This window comes from Phalaenopsis equestris, unplaced genomic scaffold, assembly GCF_001263595.1.
Source record: "Phalaenopsis equestris unplaced genomic scaffold, ASM126359v1 Scaffold000840, whole genome shotgun sequence".
Taxonomy (NCBI): domain Eukaryota; kingdom Viridiplantae; phylum Streptophyta; class Magnoliopsida; order Asparagales; family Orchidaceae; genus Phalaenopsis; species Phalaenopsis equestris.
The window spans coordinates 906,174-925,476 of record NW_018165280.1 but is presented as its reverse complement, the minus strand read 5'-3'; the positions used below and the strand labels follow the sequence as shown (position 1 = coordinate 925,476).

Sequence of the window (19,303 nt, the reverse complement as noted above, 5' to 3'; positions counted from 1 at the left end):
AGGACTTGACCTGCATGAAAATAATGTCAGCGGGAAAGCCAAACAAGCATGCAACGTGTCTCGGTGATGACTGGTAGGGAAGCTATGCAGCTTCTGCAGAAAATGGTTAGTAATAATCATTATGTTGCTCCCCTATTTTATTATACATGATGCATATATATGACATGACCCCATACAGAAGATTGTCCTAATATACAACCATGCATACCAAGCATGCAAGCACACCAAAAAGCACAAAAGTGATGCTTGGCTAGCACAAGAAAATCAACACAAAGAGCAATAGTCAGAGGCGACGAAAAGACTATCTAGCATCCTAAATTCTTGCCTAGCACACAATCTAATGTGAATGTGTCCTAACCAACATCTAAGTGCTCGGGATAAGTCTTCGGGTACATACAACTTTTACGAGATCACCACACTGACACCGTCCTAAAGATCCAAGGGAACTAAAGGGTGTCACCCAGAATGGATAGAGTTGGGTCTTTCAACATCAGAACGAATTTAAAACACGTCTGGAGTCAAGGTTAACATCATCATATGGTGAATTTTTTCATAGCACACGGAGGAGGGCTCTGTGTCTTCTCTTGACTTTTGGGAGGCTCTGAATGGATACAGAGGGACTTAAAAACACTGTGATGGACATCAAACATGTCCAATGTTCTGAGTAGGCCTGTTCAACGGAATATTTTCTTGGGTAAGAATGAATCATCAAAGATCCTTATTTAATGAGCTAAACACATATCAGAGGTCTTGGATGGTTGCCTTAAGCTATAATATGTTATGAATGAGTAGTGAATTGTCCTGTGCTAGTCAAGTGAACACCCTATATGTTTGACATCAAAAATTCATGCCAACAGAGCATCCTGACATCTGTGTTGTATTCCTTCCACCAATACACCGTGAATAGATTTAGTACCTTACTATTTATAATTTTATATTCTTTTATTTTTATGTATTAAGGGAAGGGAGAACAACCAAGAGGAGGAGGATCATCAATCCCTAGTCTTCCCTCTCACTCTCTCTTTTCTCCAGCTTCTAGTGCGAGACTAGTTCATCTCCCCCGAACTGCCGGAGGAGAATCTTCAGAGAAACAGAGTATATGGACCTAGAGAACGCTTTATCATCATATTTCACCATCTTGACGCAAGTCTCGGTTGGGTTATTTGAACCCACGGACAATATGGGACCAAACGTCCTAAATGTATTCAATAATTTCTTTAACTTTTCTTATATGCTTTTCATCCTAAATAAAATACTTTTAAAATCTATCAATTCACAACCAATATAGAAAAAAACTTTTAAGAAAGAAACAAGATCTCTAAAATTATGATTGTTTATAGAGATCAATTTTACTATACCTTTCTACAACTGATTATCTTAACTCGATCACTTGTTAAATCATTATTATTATTATTATGTCAATGCTCAATAACAATTTCAAATTTTTAATCATTCACTCATGAGCCATTATAAAAATCAGTGTAACCATCTAATGGCATTAAGTCATATCACATTATAATTATTCTACACTAAGAAATTCATAAACTCATCTCTTTTCTGTCAAAAATAATTTGTTTTTTTTTATTTTCTCAATTATAATTTACAAGAAAATTTTAGACCATAATTTCTTTGTTGAATTGATGACAAAACAATTCTTTAAAGCAATTTTTATTAAAATATTTTTCTTTTCTTTTAATCAAACTTTTAGGTGGGAAAAGCCTAATTAAAACGAAGCATCACTTTTATATATATATATATATATATATATGGCTTTAAAGGAAGGTATTTTCATGTTTTATTACAGGTATAGTGGGCTACAAATGTCCCACATAAGTATTTAAACTTTATGACATTCGCTGAGCATGACGTGCGGACATACTTTTGTAAAACCTAGCTACTAGCCAGTGATATCAATGGAGGAATGGTTATTTCAGGCAGCCATGACCCAAACATTGTTCTGGGGGGCATTTTGTCATTTCAAAGATGTAGGGGTGGTATTTTTATAAAAGAATGGTCTTAATATTGCTATATGTTTGGATAACTTATTTCCTCAGAATTAGTCTGAAATTTTGTAATGGCAAGAAAATTTTTAGATTCACTTTTTTCTCTAGTTTATTGTTGATAATTTTATTCATCAGCCCATTAGGCCATTTTATGAGCCTCCCACAACCTTTAAGCAGACCTTTTATGAAGTATAATGTTAGAAGATAGGTGATATTACGTGATACAAAAATATGGGATGCCACAAAGTGGTGCAGCACGATATATTATATGACGTTGTAGCATGTCATAACATTTTTCGATAATTTTATGGATGTTGCGTTAAGCTTTTTTTGCATTATTTCGAGCAAGATAGGATGCAGAAAAACCTTCAAAGCATAAAAGTCTTACTTTAAAGGCTGAGATAATGGAATTTGACAAAATTTCAAGTGAGTGTACAGACATTGTGGGTCCGTGGGGACATTTTTGGTGCCTCCACATCCTCTGAGTTGGTATGTTATGAGGTATAATGTCAGAGGACGTTTAGTATTATGTGACATAAAAATTATGTGGTGACACAAAGTGATACTACATGATATATTATATCATTTTGTAATATGTAATATCATTTTCCGATATTTTTTGGGACGTTACTTCATGCATTTTTTACTATTTTAGTCACGAAGGAATGCAAGAAAAAGCATAAAAGTTTTGATATGAGAGTTAAGATGATAGAATTTAGCCAAATTCTAAATGGGCATGACGAAGGTAATTTATAGTCCACAATTTTGATTTAAAAAATGAGGTTGCACATTAAAAAGAGGAACTTTTGGCCCGTGAGTTCATTTTTAGGGCTTTCATAGCCTTGAACTGGCTCTTTATAACGTATAACGTTAAATGACACATAATATTATGTGATACAAAAATATAGCGTACCACAAAGTGGCACAACATAATATGTTATCTGATGTTATCAAATGTCATATTATTTTTGGTAATTTTTAAGACGTCATGCATTTTTTGCTATTTCAAACTTGCAGAATGCGAAAAATCTCTAAAACCACAAAAGTCTTGATTTGAGGACTGATATGATGGAATTTTACCAAATTCCAAATGAGCACTGGTGTGGTGCACTTGAGGTGATGTAGTCCTCATTTCAGTTTAAGAAATAGGAGTATGAGTCAAAAACTGACACAGTCGGCCCATGTGAGATGCCTCCACAATCTCTGAGCGGATATGTTATGAGGTATAATGTCAGATGACTTATAATATATGTGATAAAAATATGTGATGCCACAAATGGGTACAATATTATATATTATATGGTGTTATAAAACGTCTTACCATTTTTTTGGTGATTTTTAGAGTATTACATCATGCATTTTTATGTTGTTACGACATTGAAAAGATACAGAAAACACTAAAAGCAAGTTTGATTAAGTGTCAAGATGATGAAAATTGGTTAAATTCCAAGCGAGCACCGATGCAACCTGATTTATAATCCATTATTTTGGTTAAAAAAATAAGGTTGCATATCAAAAATAAACACCATTTGCTTGTAGTGTCATTTTTGGGCCCTCGACAGCCTCTAAGCGAGGCTGTTCAAACGTGTAATGTAAGTGGACATGTAATATTATGCAATATAAAAGTATGGGGTGTCACAAATTAGTGCAACATGATAAGTGATATGTTATTGTAATACAACATAACGTTCTCTAACAGATTTCGAAATGTTAAATCAAGCATTTTCTTATCCCTGAAATTATAAAGCCTTAATTTAAGGACCAAGATAATGAAATTTAGCTAAATTCCAAGTGGGTGTTAGCGCGCTGCACTAAGGTGATGTATTATCCACTGTTTCGGTTAAAAAATGGAGCAGTACGTGAAAAACATACACCATTGGTCGGTGGGGTAATTTTGGGGTCTTCTACAGCATATGAGTGAGCCTATTATGACCTATAATATCATAGGGGGTGTAATATTATGCAGTACAAAATATAGGGTGTCAAAAAGTGGCTTAACTCAATATGTTATATGATGTCGTAACATGTCATATTATTTGTTGGTAATTTTTATGATGTTTTGTCATGTATTTTGTACTCTATTTCAATCATGATAGAATGCAGTTAAACCCTAAAAGCATAAAATGCTTGATTAGAGTTCCAAGATGGTAGAATTTGGCTAAATTCTCGACGGGTGTCGTTGGGCTGCACCAGCGGTGATGTATAGTCAACTTGCTACATAATTATTAAGTATGTGCCAAAAATTGAGAGGAGTAATAATAGCAACATATTATAAAAGTAATGGAGATAAATGATAATTCAAGTTTTTTGACTAGTTTTTCTTATCCCAAATCTTTTTTTGAAGACTGAACTGTAAAGATTTGGACAGCAGATTTACAAAGTTTAGAAAACATCCCCTTTGTTCTTTTTTTTACTACATTCATACATACATACACACGTACATACATACATCATACACATACACGTACAAATATATACATATATGTGATGGATAATCTTATCCAATTTTAATATTAATATAATATTTATTTATAAAAATTAAGAAAAAATAATAATTCTCAAATAATTGAGCAAAGTCATCCAACAAGTACCTTCCCATGATTTGTAGCCATGGAGAATTTCTTTCCCGCAGACAAACGTCACCATAATTATTATGTATTTATCCTACTTTTTTTATTCACTCAAATATTAAAAATATTCACTCAACAAAAACCCCTCAAATCAATATTTTTAAAAATTTATTAATAATCATAACTCCCATAATTACATAAATATAAAATTTCAATAATTCAAAAAATGATCAGAACATTTTGTAAATAAAAAAAAAATTGAATCATGTGTAAGTTTTTTTTAATCACAACATTGTCGATAGGCATTATCGTGAATCTCAACCTGGAGAAATATTTGCGTACGTAAGACGTACGTAGAGTTGCGTACATATTAAGTTATTAGGAGAACACAGGTAAGTTACACTTAGGTTATACCATTATAATTCTTCATGTAACCTAAGTATAACTCATATGTACTATCCGAATAACCTAATATAAACTCAACTCTGCGTATTTAAGACGTACGCAAATATTTTTCCCCAAACTGACCTCCATGATCTAAAAAGAATTCCAGGAGAACTTACATACATATCACATTTTTTATATATTTACATATCTAAAATCTAAAACTTGATATTTATATTTACAACACTCTAGTTTTATAAACCAATACATGAAAATCTGTATTGCACTTTTAAAACATAATAAGAGCGAATTTTGATGAGATGTTAGATTCGAGTATTATGCATGTAAATATGAAAGTTTAGGTCTTACATATGTAAATATATAAAAACTATGTGGTAGCCATGCAAATGACCCAAAATTTCATTATTATCTTCTAAATTCTAACTGCAAATTATCCTACAGTAAATGTTCGGTCACATGTAATTAAAGAAATTAAAAAAAAAAAAAAGAAAAACGAAGATGCTATAAGGGTGTAAAAGCAAGGGCCTGTAGTATTAAAAAACAGTTCAGACTATACAAGCACTTCAGTCATGGCTCTTGACTGTTCACTCTGCTATGGAGCTCCAACATTTCTTGGTGCTTGGGATCGACGGAGAGGGCGGCCCTGCAGTCCCGAAGAGCTCCGGCCGCATCCCCGATATGCTCGTGGAACGCGGCTCTCAGATGGAGCAGGTGAAGGTCGGCCTTGAAGGCAATTGCCCTCGTAAGCTCCCTGATCGCCTCCTTCTCGTGATGACCATCCATTAGCACTGCAAATAGCATTAACAATCAGAATCTTTACAGGAGCTGAAGATCAAGGAGCTTTAAGAACAAACTTTAACCTGCAGCTCGGTATCGGTAGGGATAAACACGCAGCGGATCCAACTTGGTCACCATCTGCAGGTCAGCTTTTGTTAGCTCACGTTCGCAGTACTCGGATCTCTTCTCATAGGCCGAGGCATTGTTTTTGGCCTTGTCGATCAGCTTGGTCATTTCTTCGTACGCGGAGTTTCTGTTGTTTTTGAGGAAATGAACTCGAGCGAGTCCTTGATGAGCTCTGGTGTGATGGATCCTGAGGGCAGCTATATAGCAATCTGCAGCAAGATCGAGCTTTCCGCAATCAACATATACGCTGCCAAGATTGTTCAAGGCCTGCATTATGAATATAAAAATTTCTATCAATTTAGTTTGTAGTAGTTCTTAATTATTCATGCAACAACAATGTCTAATCCACGTGGCCCCTCAAAGAGGAAAATCAGAGAAAACTCTTCAAAATTAGAAGAATATATTTGTCATGTGTTTGCCAACCACGTAGCTCAAGCTCAACAAAAGTGCTACCATTAGTTGGCTAATGCCAAGGCCACCAACAAGAAGTCCCCATGGATCCAAAGTTCTCAGTTTGGCCAATTTCTAGAAGAAGCGGATAAAAAAAAACTCAATTTGAGCCGGCTCGTTTCAATTTCAAGCAAGATCAAGCTCGAATTAATTTCGAGCCAAGCTCGCTCAAAATTGAACCTGACGAGTCACGAGCCAATTTCGATCCGAGCTCAATCCATTTGATCTGATTTCAGGCGAGCCCCAGCTTGGCTCAAAACCAGCTTGTTAACTACTCTAATTTCAAGGGACATTTGGTGTCTTAATAATAAGTTGACAAAATCTCCGCCTCATGTGCCTAGATGCTAAAAATAAGGCAACCAATAGCATCATGAGAACGGCACTACCGTCAAAACAAATACCTCAAATGTAATCTCCTAAAAGAGACAAGAAGCATAGAAAATTTATAAAGAATTCATCAAATGTATGTATGTATGTATTCCCTCCACAAAATTCCTTGCTTGTTGAGCTGATGTTTTAACAAATAGACGTTTTGGTACTCCGAAGAGGGGTTGCCGCCCCTCTGCAATATTGTTATCTATTCTAACAGTACAGCCGAGCCATCTTTGTTGCACCCCTCATCACCATTTACTAAAAATTTCTTAACCTTACTCCAATATCTTTCCTAGAGGCACAATATGGTTGTTTAAGGAACACAATTTATTCTCAAAACAACTGATGTTTCAAAACATTTTGCTTTCACTTGGTCAACAAATCTAACCTATCAAATTAGTAGAATCGAGCCCACCTGCCAAAATGATTGAATCCACTTCATTTGCAAGGATGGTCTAGCCCACTTGTGTTGGGATAGCTATTACTGAAGGCAACCATGACTACTAAAGATATCTGCCAATCCTTCATTAAGAGTGTCACCCAACATTCGAGTCTCGATCTTTCCATCAAGACACCCGGGATGAGCGTCGAACCGACGCCGCTTGACACCCACGTCACCATCTTTTTATCAAGACAACAAAGAAGGGCAGAGTATAGTATGAAATATATCTCATTTATTATTTTGTGACTTTCTCCCTTCTGCAAAAAAAGAAAGTCAAGAGGAGATGGAGGGGATCTCTCTTCATGGGAGGGTAGGATCTTTACCTCTTTCGTTACATTGCAGAAGATCTTGTAACTCAGAGAACCTCCGACGGGCCAGACTTTTCCAGTTTACCTGAGACAAGAGCTCAATACATACTCTGAGGTTTTCTCTCAAGACTCACACCTCTCTCTCTCTCTCTCTCTCTCATATTTTTCTCTCTAAGATACAAGGTCTTTATCGGGTTGTATGCACTCATGAACAATATGAGACCATACGTCTCAAAAGAATTCAACAATTCCCTTTTGGTAGAATTACCACACTACTCAAAAAGGTAATTACACAGTGAAAAGTCTTAATAATAAGAATAGTCCTCTATAACTTCTATATGAATTTTTAATTTTTTACTGCTTTTGTTGCATCAAAGGTTTTGTGATAAAAATACTCAAATGTTCTCCTTTTAACTGCATTTTATCAACCACTTGTCCCTTCTTTTATATGTTGGATCATTGTTTAACTATTAAACGTTGGATCAAGTTAGAGCTAATTAAACATGCCCATTAAATCGAGAATAATATTGAAATGGGACATAAAGTTCACTCAAACAAAATCTGGCTAGGATCTAAATTGAATAAATACTGCCATAAAATTATTTTAATTTGAAAATCTCCCCAACTATTGCAAACACCACAAAGTTATCAGCTTCCCACTTATATCTCAATTAGTCAAAACCCTCCTTTATTAGTGTTACCAACATCATATTCAACAATACCAATTATCTAACTGTAGTTGAGAGTCTTTTGCTTCCAAGTGGAATCTCGTGATAGATTTCACCTTGATTTCTCTCCTTTGAAAAGAATTGGCACCATTAACGTTTCAAAATGGCAAACATCTGAATTTTCAATATTTTACTAACCTAGCCTTGAATAGGGGTGTCTAAAACCCAAACCATACTTGAAAAATATGGCTTTGAGTTAACCTTAACTACTCGCATCACATTTGGGTCAAACTTATAGAACCAATCATTACTCAGTTAAAGTATGCGTTAACCTGAAATTGACAAGATTACTATTCCGGCTTGGGTCAAACGTGTTCAAGTTGCTTCAGAAAAAATTAATGATCAATATAATAAACAGGATGGGTTCAAGTCAAGCATATCCAGGTTAGGTCAACTCTGGATCGGACATAGACCCGACCCATTAAGCCAAACTAATACAGCTAATCTTGAAGGGATAGATGAAAGCCTTCCAATTGAGTAAGTTTGGATGGTTATATTAGTTTTATTCAAAGTGTGGTCAAAAGAAGAGGGTAGGCCAAATGTTGAGGGTGGGTGAGACCAAAGGTATACTATTCAAATTCAAGGTCTAGGGTCTGGATTTCAGTTGTATCCAGGGCATGAAAGTAGCTAGAGAGGTTGGGGGAATATTAGGGGGTGTAATCTAGAGTTTTTTTTATGGAGATCAAAAAGATTTAGGGATTTGTAAGGAAAGCTAAACCAAGAATAGATGAAGGTGTCTGCTTTGGCCTGATTTGCATGTGGAATACTCCCTTGCAATGGTTGACTCGATAATAGAAAAATCCATAGGAATGCAATAAGTTCACAATAATCCCTAATTTTTCTCTTACTTTTTATTAAATCACAAATAAGAAAATTAATTGATTCCACAATTAAAGATCATCCCATGGTAGATGATAGATCTACCAAATATAAGCTCCAATATTTAAAACTTCAAAAGATCCTTGTATTGAAATTACTAAAGTATAGATTTTAACTCTGATACTAAAGTTGACCTAGCTGAGTGAATCCATGGCTTTCAAATGTTGTAGTGAGAGACTAAATACAAGTAGATGGTTGGATGAATTTTATTTGAAGCAAGTCAAATGAAGAGGGTTGACAAAGATTTAGATAGGCAAGAACCAAGAGTATGAGTTTTAAATTCAAAGTTTAGAGTTTAAAGTGTGGGTGGATCTAGAGCATGCCACTGCTTAGAGGAGTTGAGGGAATAGTAGGGTTAATATAGAGTTTTTAGTAGAGGTCTAAAAGATTTAGGAGTATGTGAGAAAAACTAGATCAAGTTTGGGTCAATATGTCTAGCTTGTAGGATTGTAAATGAGCAAGCTTGAGGAGCTCGTGCTTAGCTCGTTCAAATTTATTTTCTTTGAAACTGGCTCATGCTAGAGAATGTTCATGAATGTTGTATTCGTGTTCGATTCGATTTACCTATTCTTGTTCGTGTTCTGCTTTAATTTAATAATCAAAAATTAATTTTTATTTTAAAATACTTTCTGCTCTCACATTGCCGCATGATCCTTTTTTTAACATGTATGTAAATATGTTTTTCGCCTCAATCTTTCGATGTGGGGCTAAAAGTAGGGCAAGCTGCGAGATATTTGGGAAAAGTTTCTTTGGCATTTACATGCATACTACCAAATTCTTATGTATTTACATATTTAACGTAATGCAGAAAACATGAGGGGAGAGATGGCAGAGCAGGCAATGGGCTGAAAATTTTTTTCGGGCATTTACATGCAAACCACCAATACTAATGTATTTACATTTCTATAAACACACATTTACATAAATACCACACAATTCTTGCATATTTACATATCTAATACCTAAATTTTTGTTTTTTGCATTTACACAAAACAAATCTTTGATATCATGTTAAAGATACCACTATTTTATAGTTTGCATATTTATTATTATTTAATTATTGTGAGCCAAAATGAGTGAACACGAACAAACAAACTTTTGTTCGCTTCGGATTGTTTGCCTAACAAACGAAATGAACATAAGCTATTAAGTGAAGTGAACATGAATTGTTGGTGAACTATGAGACCTTTTGACAGCCCTACTAGCCTGAGTTAGGGTGCGTTTGTTTCAGATTTCTGGGCCTCTTTTAAAACCGATTCCCATAACGTACGTTTGATTCGCGCTGCCGCAAATCGTGTTTGTATCTGCAGTTGGTTTTTCTTCTCCATGGAGGACCCCGTCCCGCATCCCGCATCCCGCATCTCGTTCTGGTTTTATCCATGTCGGGCGAGAATTCGTGAAGGGCAGAGCAGCTTCATGAATCATGATTAATGTCGTGTAAAGCACAATTAAAATATGATTAATGTCCTGTAATTTTTAAAATTGTGAACGAGCATCAAATAATTTTTTTACCGAATTTCATTAACATAAGACAATTTTAAAACAAATTGGGTTTTTTAAAACGAATATAATGTCCCGTAAAGCATACCCAATTTAACATTGTTAAAATAAATTCGAGCATTTCATGTTAAGCATGTCATTTACCCTATAATTTCATCATTAATTTATAAATCTTATCAAAAACAACTAATTTTTTTAAAAAATTTAATTAAAATTTGCAAATTAAAATCAAGATAGTGAAAAATTAAAATTCAAATACTATCATCAAAGAATTAATATAATTTAGGAAGTACAAAATTTGAGTCGCTACAGTTAATAGTTAAAATAATTTTGTATTTTTGTTTATTTGGGTAACACGGTTAAAAAAGATGAATTACCTACATTGAAAATACCTATGAGGTCTACATAATTTATACTGATGGGTATTACAGACATTATTCCACATACAAAACTTTCAAAACTATATTTTTCAAATAGAGCAACTGCTTCTGAAATACCAGTTTCTGAAAAACATATTTTCTACAATTGCTTTTTAACTGAGATTTCGTATAGTCATAGTCGAAACAAACACACCCTTAATTTTACTAAACTTGAAGTGTTGAATTAGAAAAAACTTTTGATTTGTGTCTTTAGGGGCTAAAGGCAAGTAAGTGTAAAAGAGTTGCAAGAAGATAAATCTAAAGTTTTTAATGAGAATCCAAAGGAATTGAAAGGTGGTGAAAAAGGGAAAACAAAACTGAGACAAAAAATACCTCATTTCTAGAGATGTTCAAAAAAATTATCTACATAATGGTCATACCAGTGGCAGGGTGGACGAGGTCGTAACACCTTGTCGACCAACCCTTAATGCAGTCACACTAATCATCCTCGAATCTCTAGCAAATGCTTGTTCATGATCTAGGAGTGTAAATCAGTCGAGTGGTCTAGAGATATAAATGAGTCGAGTAGAACTTGAGCTACCCTCAGCTCGAGCTTGATTAATTAATCAAGGTCAAGCTCAAGCTCAAGCTCAAGCTTAATTTTACGAGTTCGAGTCGATTCACGACCCAGATTGTTTATTATGAAAAAAATGATATTAGCTCAAGCTAATGTTATAATAAAATGACATATAAAATGAGCAAAAGGTGCAAAAAATAAAAAAAGACATAAAAAAATTGTAAAATATAATTTTTTTATAAATTTTTAATAAAGATGAAGTTTGAATTTTAATATTTTTGAATGTGCTTTATATTCATATCTAGCTCACGAGCTAAAAAGTTGAGTTGGGGCTGACTTGAGCTTGTCACTTATCACGCTCATCCCAAGCCTGTTTGACACAGTCACACACCTATGTTCAATCTTATTATCATTAACCTTAGATAGTGGTTTATATGCACCACAAGTTTCAGTCAAACTTATAACAAAATAGTATATGACCACGAGCATATAATTCCTCAATAAAAATTTATACCTCTTATTATGTCTTTTAAGGTTTCACTATAAATAAGATAATTGATGGAGGTATTGAAATTAGTGGCATCGATTAACTTATTTTTGTTACATGCATTTGCGTTATTATTGATATCCCCTTATCAATCGCACTAGTATTTGGGACACCATCACTACCTTCAATACTTCGCCCATGCACATCTTATATTAATCAATTTGACTTTGATGAGCGATAGATAGTCTCAACAATCCGATGAAACATTTTTTTTTAAAATTGAATGAAAATTATGGCAGAAACTTGTTAGAAAATTCGATATACTTACTGTAGAGTTCAGACGTGCTTAACAAAATTTTGTCGTGGAACACTTAATTTTCAATTGTTGTCTTACTATAACATATCCACCGAAGATCCATCAAATAAAAATTCCAAAAGATTTTGCAATCGTTGTAAGACATTTCCATCAAGGTTTCTAATAGCGAAATAAAAAAATCATCTAAAACATGATTTTTTTATATTTTTTGGTCAAAAAAAATACATGTTTTAAATAAAGTGAAGGATGGGTTATCACAAGTCGTTGATTACATCCAATCAACCATTGAAGGCCAATGATTATTTCAATAAAATTCATGTGATAATTATCAGAGGGTTTAATTAAATACTCATCATAGTGAATTGTTTCAATAAGATAGTGTTTTATTATGTCTCGAAAAACCATTAAAAAAGGAGGCTAGCAAAAAAAATTTTCAACATATTTTTGAAATATTTTGAGATGCTTTCACCCATTGTTTCTGATAGGGATAACAAATTTCTCAATCATTTTTGGAATGTCCTTCACTTATGAGGGACAATTAGATACAAAGCTCGAATAAAGCACCGCCTTCTATCCATAAACAAATGAGCAGACATAGGTGGTGAATTATACTACGGTCTGTTGGGTAATATGAAGATCCGGTCCACTGAAATTTAATTAACTTCCTAATTAAGAATCTCATCTACCGCTTTGGATGTGGTGGGGATGGGAAACGTTGATATTGCACTCCCTAACAAGAGCAAATGAACTTTGCAAAAGGTCAGACAAGTTCCTGAGTTGAAGAAAAACCTATCTATGTTGGGTAGCTCAATGAGGGTGGTTATTCAGTAGTGTTCTCAGATAGAACATGGAAGCTTACCAAATGAGCATTAATACTGGCTTGAGGTAAGAAAACTGTCACACTATATATGACTACAGGTTTACTCAGGCGTTGACACATGAGTCAGAGGTGCATTATGGAGAAGCAGAAGAATGTCAATTTCTTGAAAAGTGTCAAAGCGTCAAAGGCAGGAAAATCGGACCTTGTACAGACCAATGGTCGAGAAGCACGGAGCTATGAAAAAATCTTGCAAGATGAGAATTCGAGCAAGTGGGAGCTGACCAAGAAGGTGGAGACGGATTCCCTGTCAGGGAATCAGACTTGGGAGCTGACAAAACTTCCAATAAGGAAGAAGACATTGCACAACAAGTGGGTGTACCGGGTGAAGACTGCGTTTGGTGGCAATAAGAGGTACAAGGCTGAACATGTTGAAAAGGGCTTTCAGAAGGGGCAGGAGTAGGGGCAGGATATTGCTCATGTAGTGGAAGTTGTAAGCAGATACAGGAGTAACTCAGGAAAGAGCTTGGTGATACAAGGCTACATTAACGGTGATATGTCAACTGAAGGTGTTACTCGTGAGAAGCAAAAGTTGTGCTCAACTTCAGCTAGTCTTCTAGCATGAAGACAGAAATTTAAGTTGCAGAGATGGAGGATATCATGTTTGAAGAAAATGTCGGTACAGCTAGTAGATGATGCAGTCAGTAGGTGATGCAGTCAGTGTCTCAGTCTCCAAGTGGGAGAATTGTTAGGTAATGTAGAGACTCGGTTCACCGAAATTTAATTGGCTTCCTAATTAAGAATCTCACCTACCGCTCACCTACTTTCTCACCTACGCTCACCTATCACATCCCACCTACCGCTCTCTCATGGTTTCTATAAACAATCTCTTATGGTTTGTCATAAGCTAAGCCACAAGCCAAGCATGGCCAAGTCAAGTCTTCTTGAGAGCTAAGAGAAAGAGAGGAAGAGAGAGAGGAAGGGAGAGAAGAAAATATAGATTTTTTTGTAAACGTTGAGGCGCTCGACGGTGTAATTCCTCGAAGAAATAAAATCCTCTACAGCTCCGTGGACGTAGGCAAATTTGTCGAACCACGTAAATCTGTGTGTCGATCTGGTGTTTTTCTACGTGCAATTTTACTCGTTCCATTTTTCATTTTATTGTCGTTGTTTTTCACAACACGGTCCATATGATGAGTAGGGGGAGAGATACAAAGCCTGTAGAGCCATACTCATATAGATTTTTTTCAATTAGCATAGAGGATGATGGCATGAGCATAGAGATGACTTGAAGAAGTCATGAGAGAGACATAAGTTATGCAAGGATTTGTTGATTGAAAGAAATGAATATTATCGTCTGTTAAATGCGATTTATTGGCCATCTAATAAACAAAGATAAGCTGCTGTGGGTAAAGATGGCCTGAATTCAGAGTCGAAGTCCTGCAAGTACAAAATTTCTATTTTCCCCCCTCAAAAACAAATACTTGTAAAGTTTTCTAACAAATATTTGGCAGTAAAGTAATGAAGCTGGAGAAGTTTTCTAACAAAATTTCTCTGTAAAAGATGTGTTTCGCTCGAATGAGGAAAAAAAAGGCATTTTTTAGGCAGGAGTTTGCTCTGGGATAACTCACATCAAGCTTTTTTTCAAAAAGAATGATAAGTAATAAAGAGTAGATTTTTGTAGAAGTAATAATGCACATATTTGTTTAGCCAATAGCAAGTACCTGACCCTTTCGAAGCCTATCAGAAGGACATCTTAAGGCATCTTCAAGTAGTGAGATAACAGTTGCAGAACATGAAGAGCCAGGACCTGAATCTGCCAAAGCATAAGCTTTCAAAAAGAAGGCCTCAAAAGACCTTTGGATGGAGATCGATTCCTCAGCCTTGCGAATCCCTTCCTCACGGTGACCGGTGTCGTATAAAATCCATCCCTCGTACACCAGTCGTTCATGTAAACTGGTTGCATGCTGACGAGCAAGCTGCAAGCTTCGCATTGCTGCTTCTGACCAGTTCAACCTAAATCAACCAAATCACAAGTTCACTTCAGAATATGAAATAAAATGTTATTTCATTTAATAAACCTACTTTCATTATGAAGAAGAATTTGGAAAAGTACAACTCTATGCATTAAATTATGTTGGGACAAAAGAATAAATTTCATCTTTTGGCGCATTTGGGTTATCTTAAATAATGCACCTATAAGATATAAATGGTCTAAATGGTCAAATAACTCATAGTTCATAACATGTAGAGCCTTTGGATACTTCTATTTCTTCTTCATCAACATCCATGCTTTATTCTCTATCAACAGATTTGTAATCCACCATCTCTTTCATTTTCTACTTAGACTCGTCTTTTTCTTTCTCAAGATTGACCGTTCTAGTATATAGAATTCAAGATATAACTTAAGTTTTGATGCTATGTTCACATCCCTACATGCCTTTATTTCATCATAAAAAACTACAACATCTTTTGTGAGTGCTAATACTAAAAAGGGGTTTACACAAAGCATGGAGCTCCCGTTAACTCAGGATTTAGAGAGGGGTGGTTGTACACAAACTTACCCATTTATTTTCAAAGAGATTGTTTACAAGACTGGAACATAAGACCTCTATAATACACTAGAGGCAATACAATCAATGCTCAAGGTTTGCTAATCACTAGCATTCGTCTTTCTAATGTTTGCCGCATTGTTTAGTTCCTTCAGGAATGCTCTTGCTTAGCTAGTGTGATAGTAATGTTATCAGCCTAAGAGGTGAACAAGGCAATATAGCGTCACGACACATAGTTTAGATGTTTTGGCAAGCACTGGCTAACCTATTAATAATAAGACTAAGAACAAGAGGAGACAGCTGAATGGATGGTATAAATACCATTTATCCTGATCTATACATCCTAAAACATGCAGGGAAGAAAGTTTGATATTTGAAAGATTTATAAACATACCAATCAATTCCTATGCATTTCAATATCTAACATCTAAACTCAATTTTTACATAATGACGCCTTGCTTATGCATCAAAGGTGTATTTTGCTTTTTACATGTTAAAACTGTGGTATTTTTTATGTGATGTGAAGGATTTGGATGGTATAAATGTAAAAAAGTAAAGTTTAGATGTTAGATATGTAAATACTTAGAAATTGGGTGGTATGTATGTAAACGCCCCTTGATATTTTTTAAAATGTCTAAGCTGAGCGCCAAATAGCTATAAATTAGTTATGCAAGGATGACTTCTTCACCATACATATTTCTTATGGATAGGAGTGTATGTTGGGCATAGTGTATTAAACCATGTGGACTTTTTCTATTCTATCTAAAAAGCTTGAGCTAGAGATTATGGGGCATCTACTAATATAGTTAAATGCTACTCATTCAAAGTTTTTTATGTGTAACCAAGCCACTTTATTAGCCTTTATAATCAGCAAAAATGCTAGTCGAGGCCAAATTCACTCATCAAAATCCAACAACTATCAATTGGCTGTGCGCTTGTGTGTGCGGTCTACAATGCATAGTAGAAACATGACAACATCAAAAATCATTAAATTACAAATGGACCCCAAATAAAGTTAAAGTTATCACCATACTCAGTTGCAGTAAATACCTAAGGAGAAGCAAAGATTGTCTAAAATACAGAACTCCTTTTGTGGCATATGGCGCCTCAAGCATTTGATAGATAACTGAAAGAGATCCTATATCATCCACAGTAGACCACCGCTCATAAAGTTGAAGCCAACAATCTGCAATCGTCCACGGCTCAACATGTTCCCGAACGAGCATTTGTAATAACACGGCAGCCACACGCCCTTCAAACATTCGATAATTCGGAGACAATGTAAGGATTGTTTGTACATCACATAGTGCCGCTCTATAGTCTTCCAGCGCCAAATAAAAGCAAAATCGTAATTCTAAACACTCTGGAGCCAACTTGAATCCCAAAAACCGATTAATTTCTGCTAAAGCCGCCTGCACGCCTCGTTGTTTCAACAAAGATGATGCTCGAAACATGTAAGGATAAAGAAGAGTAGGATCTAACTCCGTTGCCTTATCAAGGTTTTCCAATTGTTTATCACCCTCGCTGTACAAAGATCTTTCTAGATACATCCAACCTAAGGGATTATAGGAAGAAATTACACTGCTGATTTTCTCATAAGACAAATGCTTAGCACCTTTAAAGCAAGCAATTCTAGCCAATCCAGCAACAGAGTAGATGTGTCCAGCTGTGACAGCAGAACTAAAAAGGCGTTCTGCCTCATCATATTCATTCCGCAAAAGCCTCACACATCCGAGTTGATGAAAGGCGAACTGCCTCTGCCTGCTGCTCGATGCAGATTCAATCATCTTCTCCAAAAAGGAAGCTGTGACCTCTGATTTGGGATTAGTATTCATGGCAACTTCACTTAGCAAACAATACAGAGCGAATGAGGAATGACCAAACATGATAAGCCTTTGTTGCCTATTTGCAGCAGAGAAAATCCTTATTACTTGCTCATCTTGTAGACATTCTGTGATATCCAGGAGGAAAAACTGCAGACAGGAAGCAGCAAGGAGAGGACAATTTTCCTCCAACGCACATTCCATAAGTTCAACAGCATCTTTCTTTGAATAAACCAAAGATGCCAGCTTTCCATCACATGCCACTTTGAGTCTCTCGCAACAAAATCTATTTGCAAATATCAAAATCTCCAGTAAAATATCCACAGATAGTGAATCATTCAAACTTCCAAAAAGACTGAAATCACTTATTGCTCTCATACCTAATGGTGAGATACTGTTCTCCGACATATCTATGACCTCTTGTATGGACTCAGTAAAGCATCCTTCAAGCATGGTTTGGAATGGATGCGATAAATTAGCAATCTTTAGCCGATCACAGGCTATATACTCGTCTCTAACACGAAAAAACAAGGTTTTTGATTTCTCTATCTCGGCCGAAGAACATGTATCCATTAGCTCTGAAGTCTGAAGAGGGATTTCAGAATCCAGGATATTAAATTTCTGGGAGCAATTACCGCATGATGAGAGGAGATCAGAGATGGATTCTTCTCCTCTTTTCTCATACTTGAGCCATGCTCCAAAAATAATCTTCTCATAAACCGTGGTAGCTGTCTCCAAAGCAGAACGCAGACTCCTCTGAAACAACTTAAACTCTCCAAGACCCCTGAATACCTGAAACTGAAACAGATACAACTCCGACTTCTCGTGGGGCAGACAGGATTCCAACTCTTCATGGATCTTAGCCAAGGCCTCCACATAGTCAATCGGCTTAAAGAATGGTAGAACAGGCGGCTCTGCAACCTTGATAAGAGCCTCGCTGCATTTAAACAATTCAACACAAACATTTCTTCAGATATTACAAATACAATTAAAAAAAAAAACACCAAACAGTTCAACAAATGAAAGAGGTTCAACAAAAGCATACATAGAAGACGGAGAATGTGAGGAGAAATTGGAAACCTTTCCCCTCTCAACCTGTAGCCATGACTGAGGATTAAAAGCATGGAGCTGCGTTCCCTTGCAGGATTCAGCAAAGAACAGGCTCCTCATGGCGCTTACTATCGAAGAAAACGCCCAAATCTCCACAGTTTCAGAAGGGGCTCCGCCCAGAAACTTCAATACCCTATCCCGCTAAACTGGAATCCACTAAAGGCAGCTCCTTTAGCCCCGTAAACCATCAATCAACCCAAACGCGTTTGTAGAATTCGATAAGATTCAAAAAAAAATCAAAAAGAAAACAATAAAAAAAAGTAAGGAAAAAGACGCTTTGTTGTTCTCTTTGTTCGCATCCGAAACCCCAACAAATCAATCCATTGCAACGCCGTTCTCTCCAAGCAGAGTCCGGAAACCGGCCTCCTATCATCTACGTCGACATCGATAACTACGTAGAAGATACTCTAGCCAGTGCAGAATTGAAACCCATTTTTTGCCCTCAGTACAGTCTCCACCGATCTTTTCGGGTTGCAGTGGTGACGAGGCATTTGCAGAGGATATCTCGGACTAAATTCAGCAATGAATGGAGAAAATGTCAGCTGATCTCTCAAGAAAGATTGCAGGCGTTGGACACTTCACTCCCGACTTTCTTCTCTTGTTCCAGCAAGGCCGAGAGAGACGGTGATAACTGATAAGCTTTCAAATAAATTAATTCAAAGGAACAGCCGGCCCCTCAACTCATAAAAAATTAAGCAAAGA

The 19,303-nt window shown here is 35.9% G+C and overlaps 1 protein-coding gene across 1 annotated transcript; it reads right to left on the bottom strand.

Annotated features, from left to right (window-relative positions):
• Positions 1 to 5,490: 5,490 nt before the first annotated feature.
• Positions 5,491 to 19,262, bottom strand: LOC110031613 (ETO1-like protein 1). The gene is made up of 5 exons (XM_020734904.1): positions 18,537 to 19,262; positions 16,719 to 18,428; positions 14,841 to 15,132; positions 5,839 to 6,148; positions 5,491 to 5,766 (listed from the first exon to the last, which is right to left on the bottom strand). Exons 1-5 carry the CDS (start codon positions 18,659 to 18,661, stop codon positions 5,546 to 5,548), a joined length of 2,658 nt encoding a protein of 885 aa, XP_020590563.1. The 5' UTR covers positions 18,662 to 19,262; the 3' UTR covers positions 5,491 to 5,545.
• Between the last annotated feature and the right edge of the window lie 41 nt (positions 19,263 to 19,303).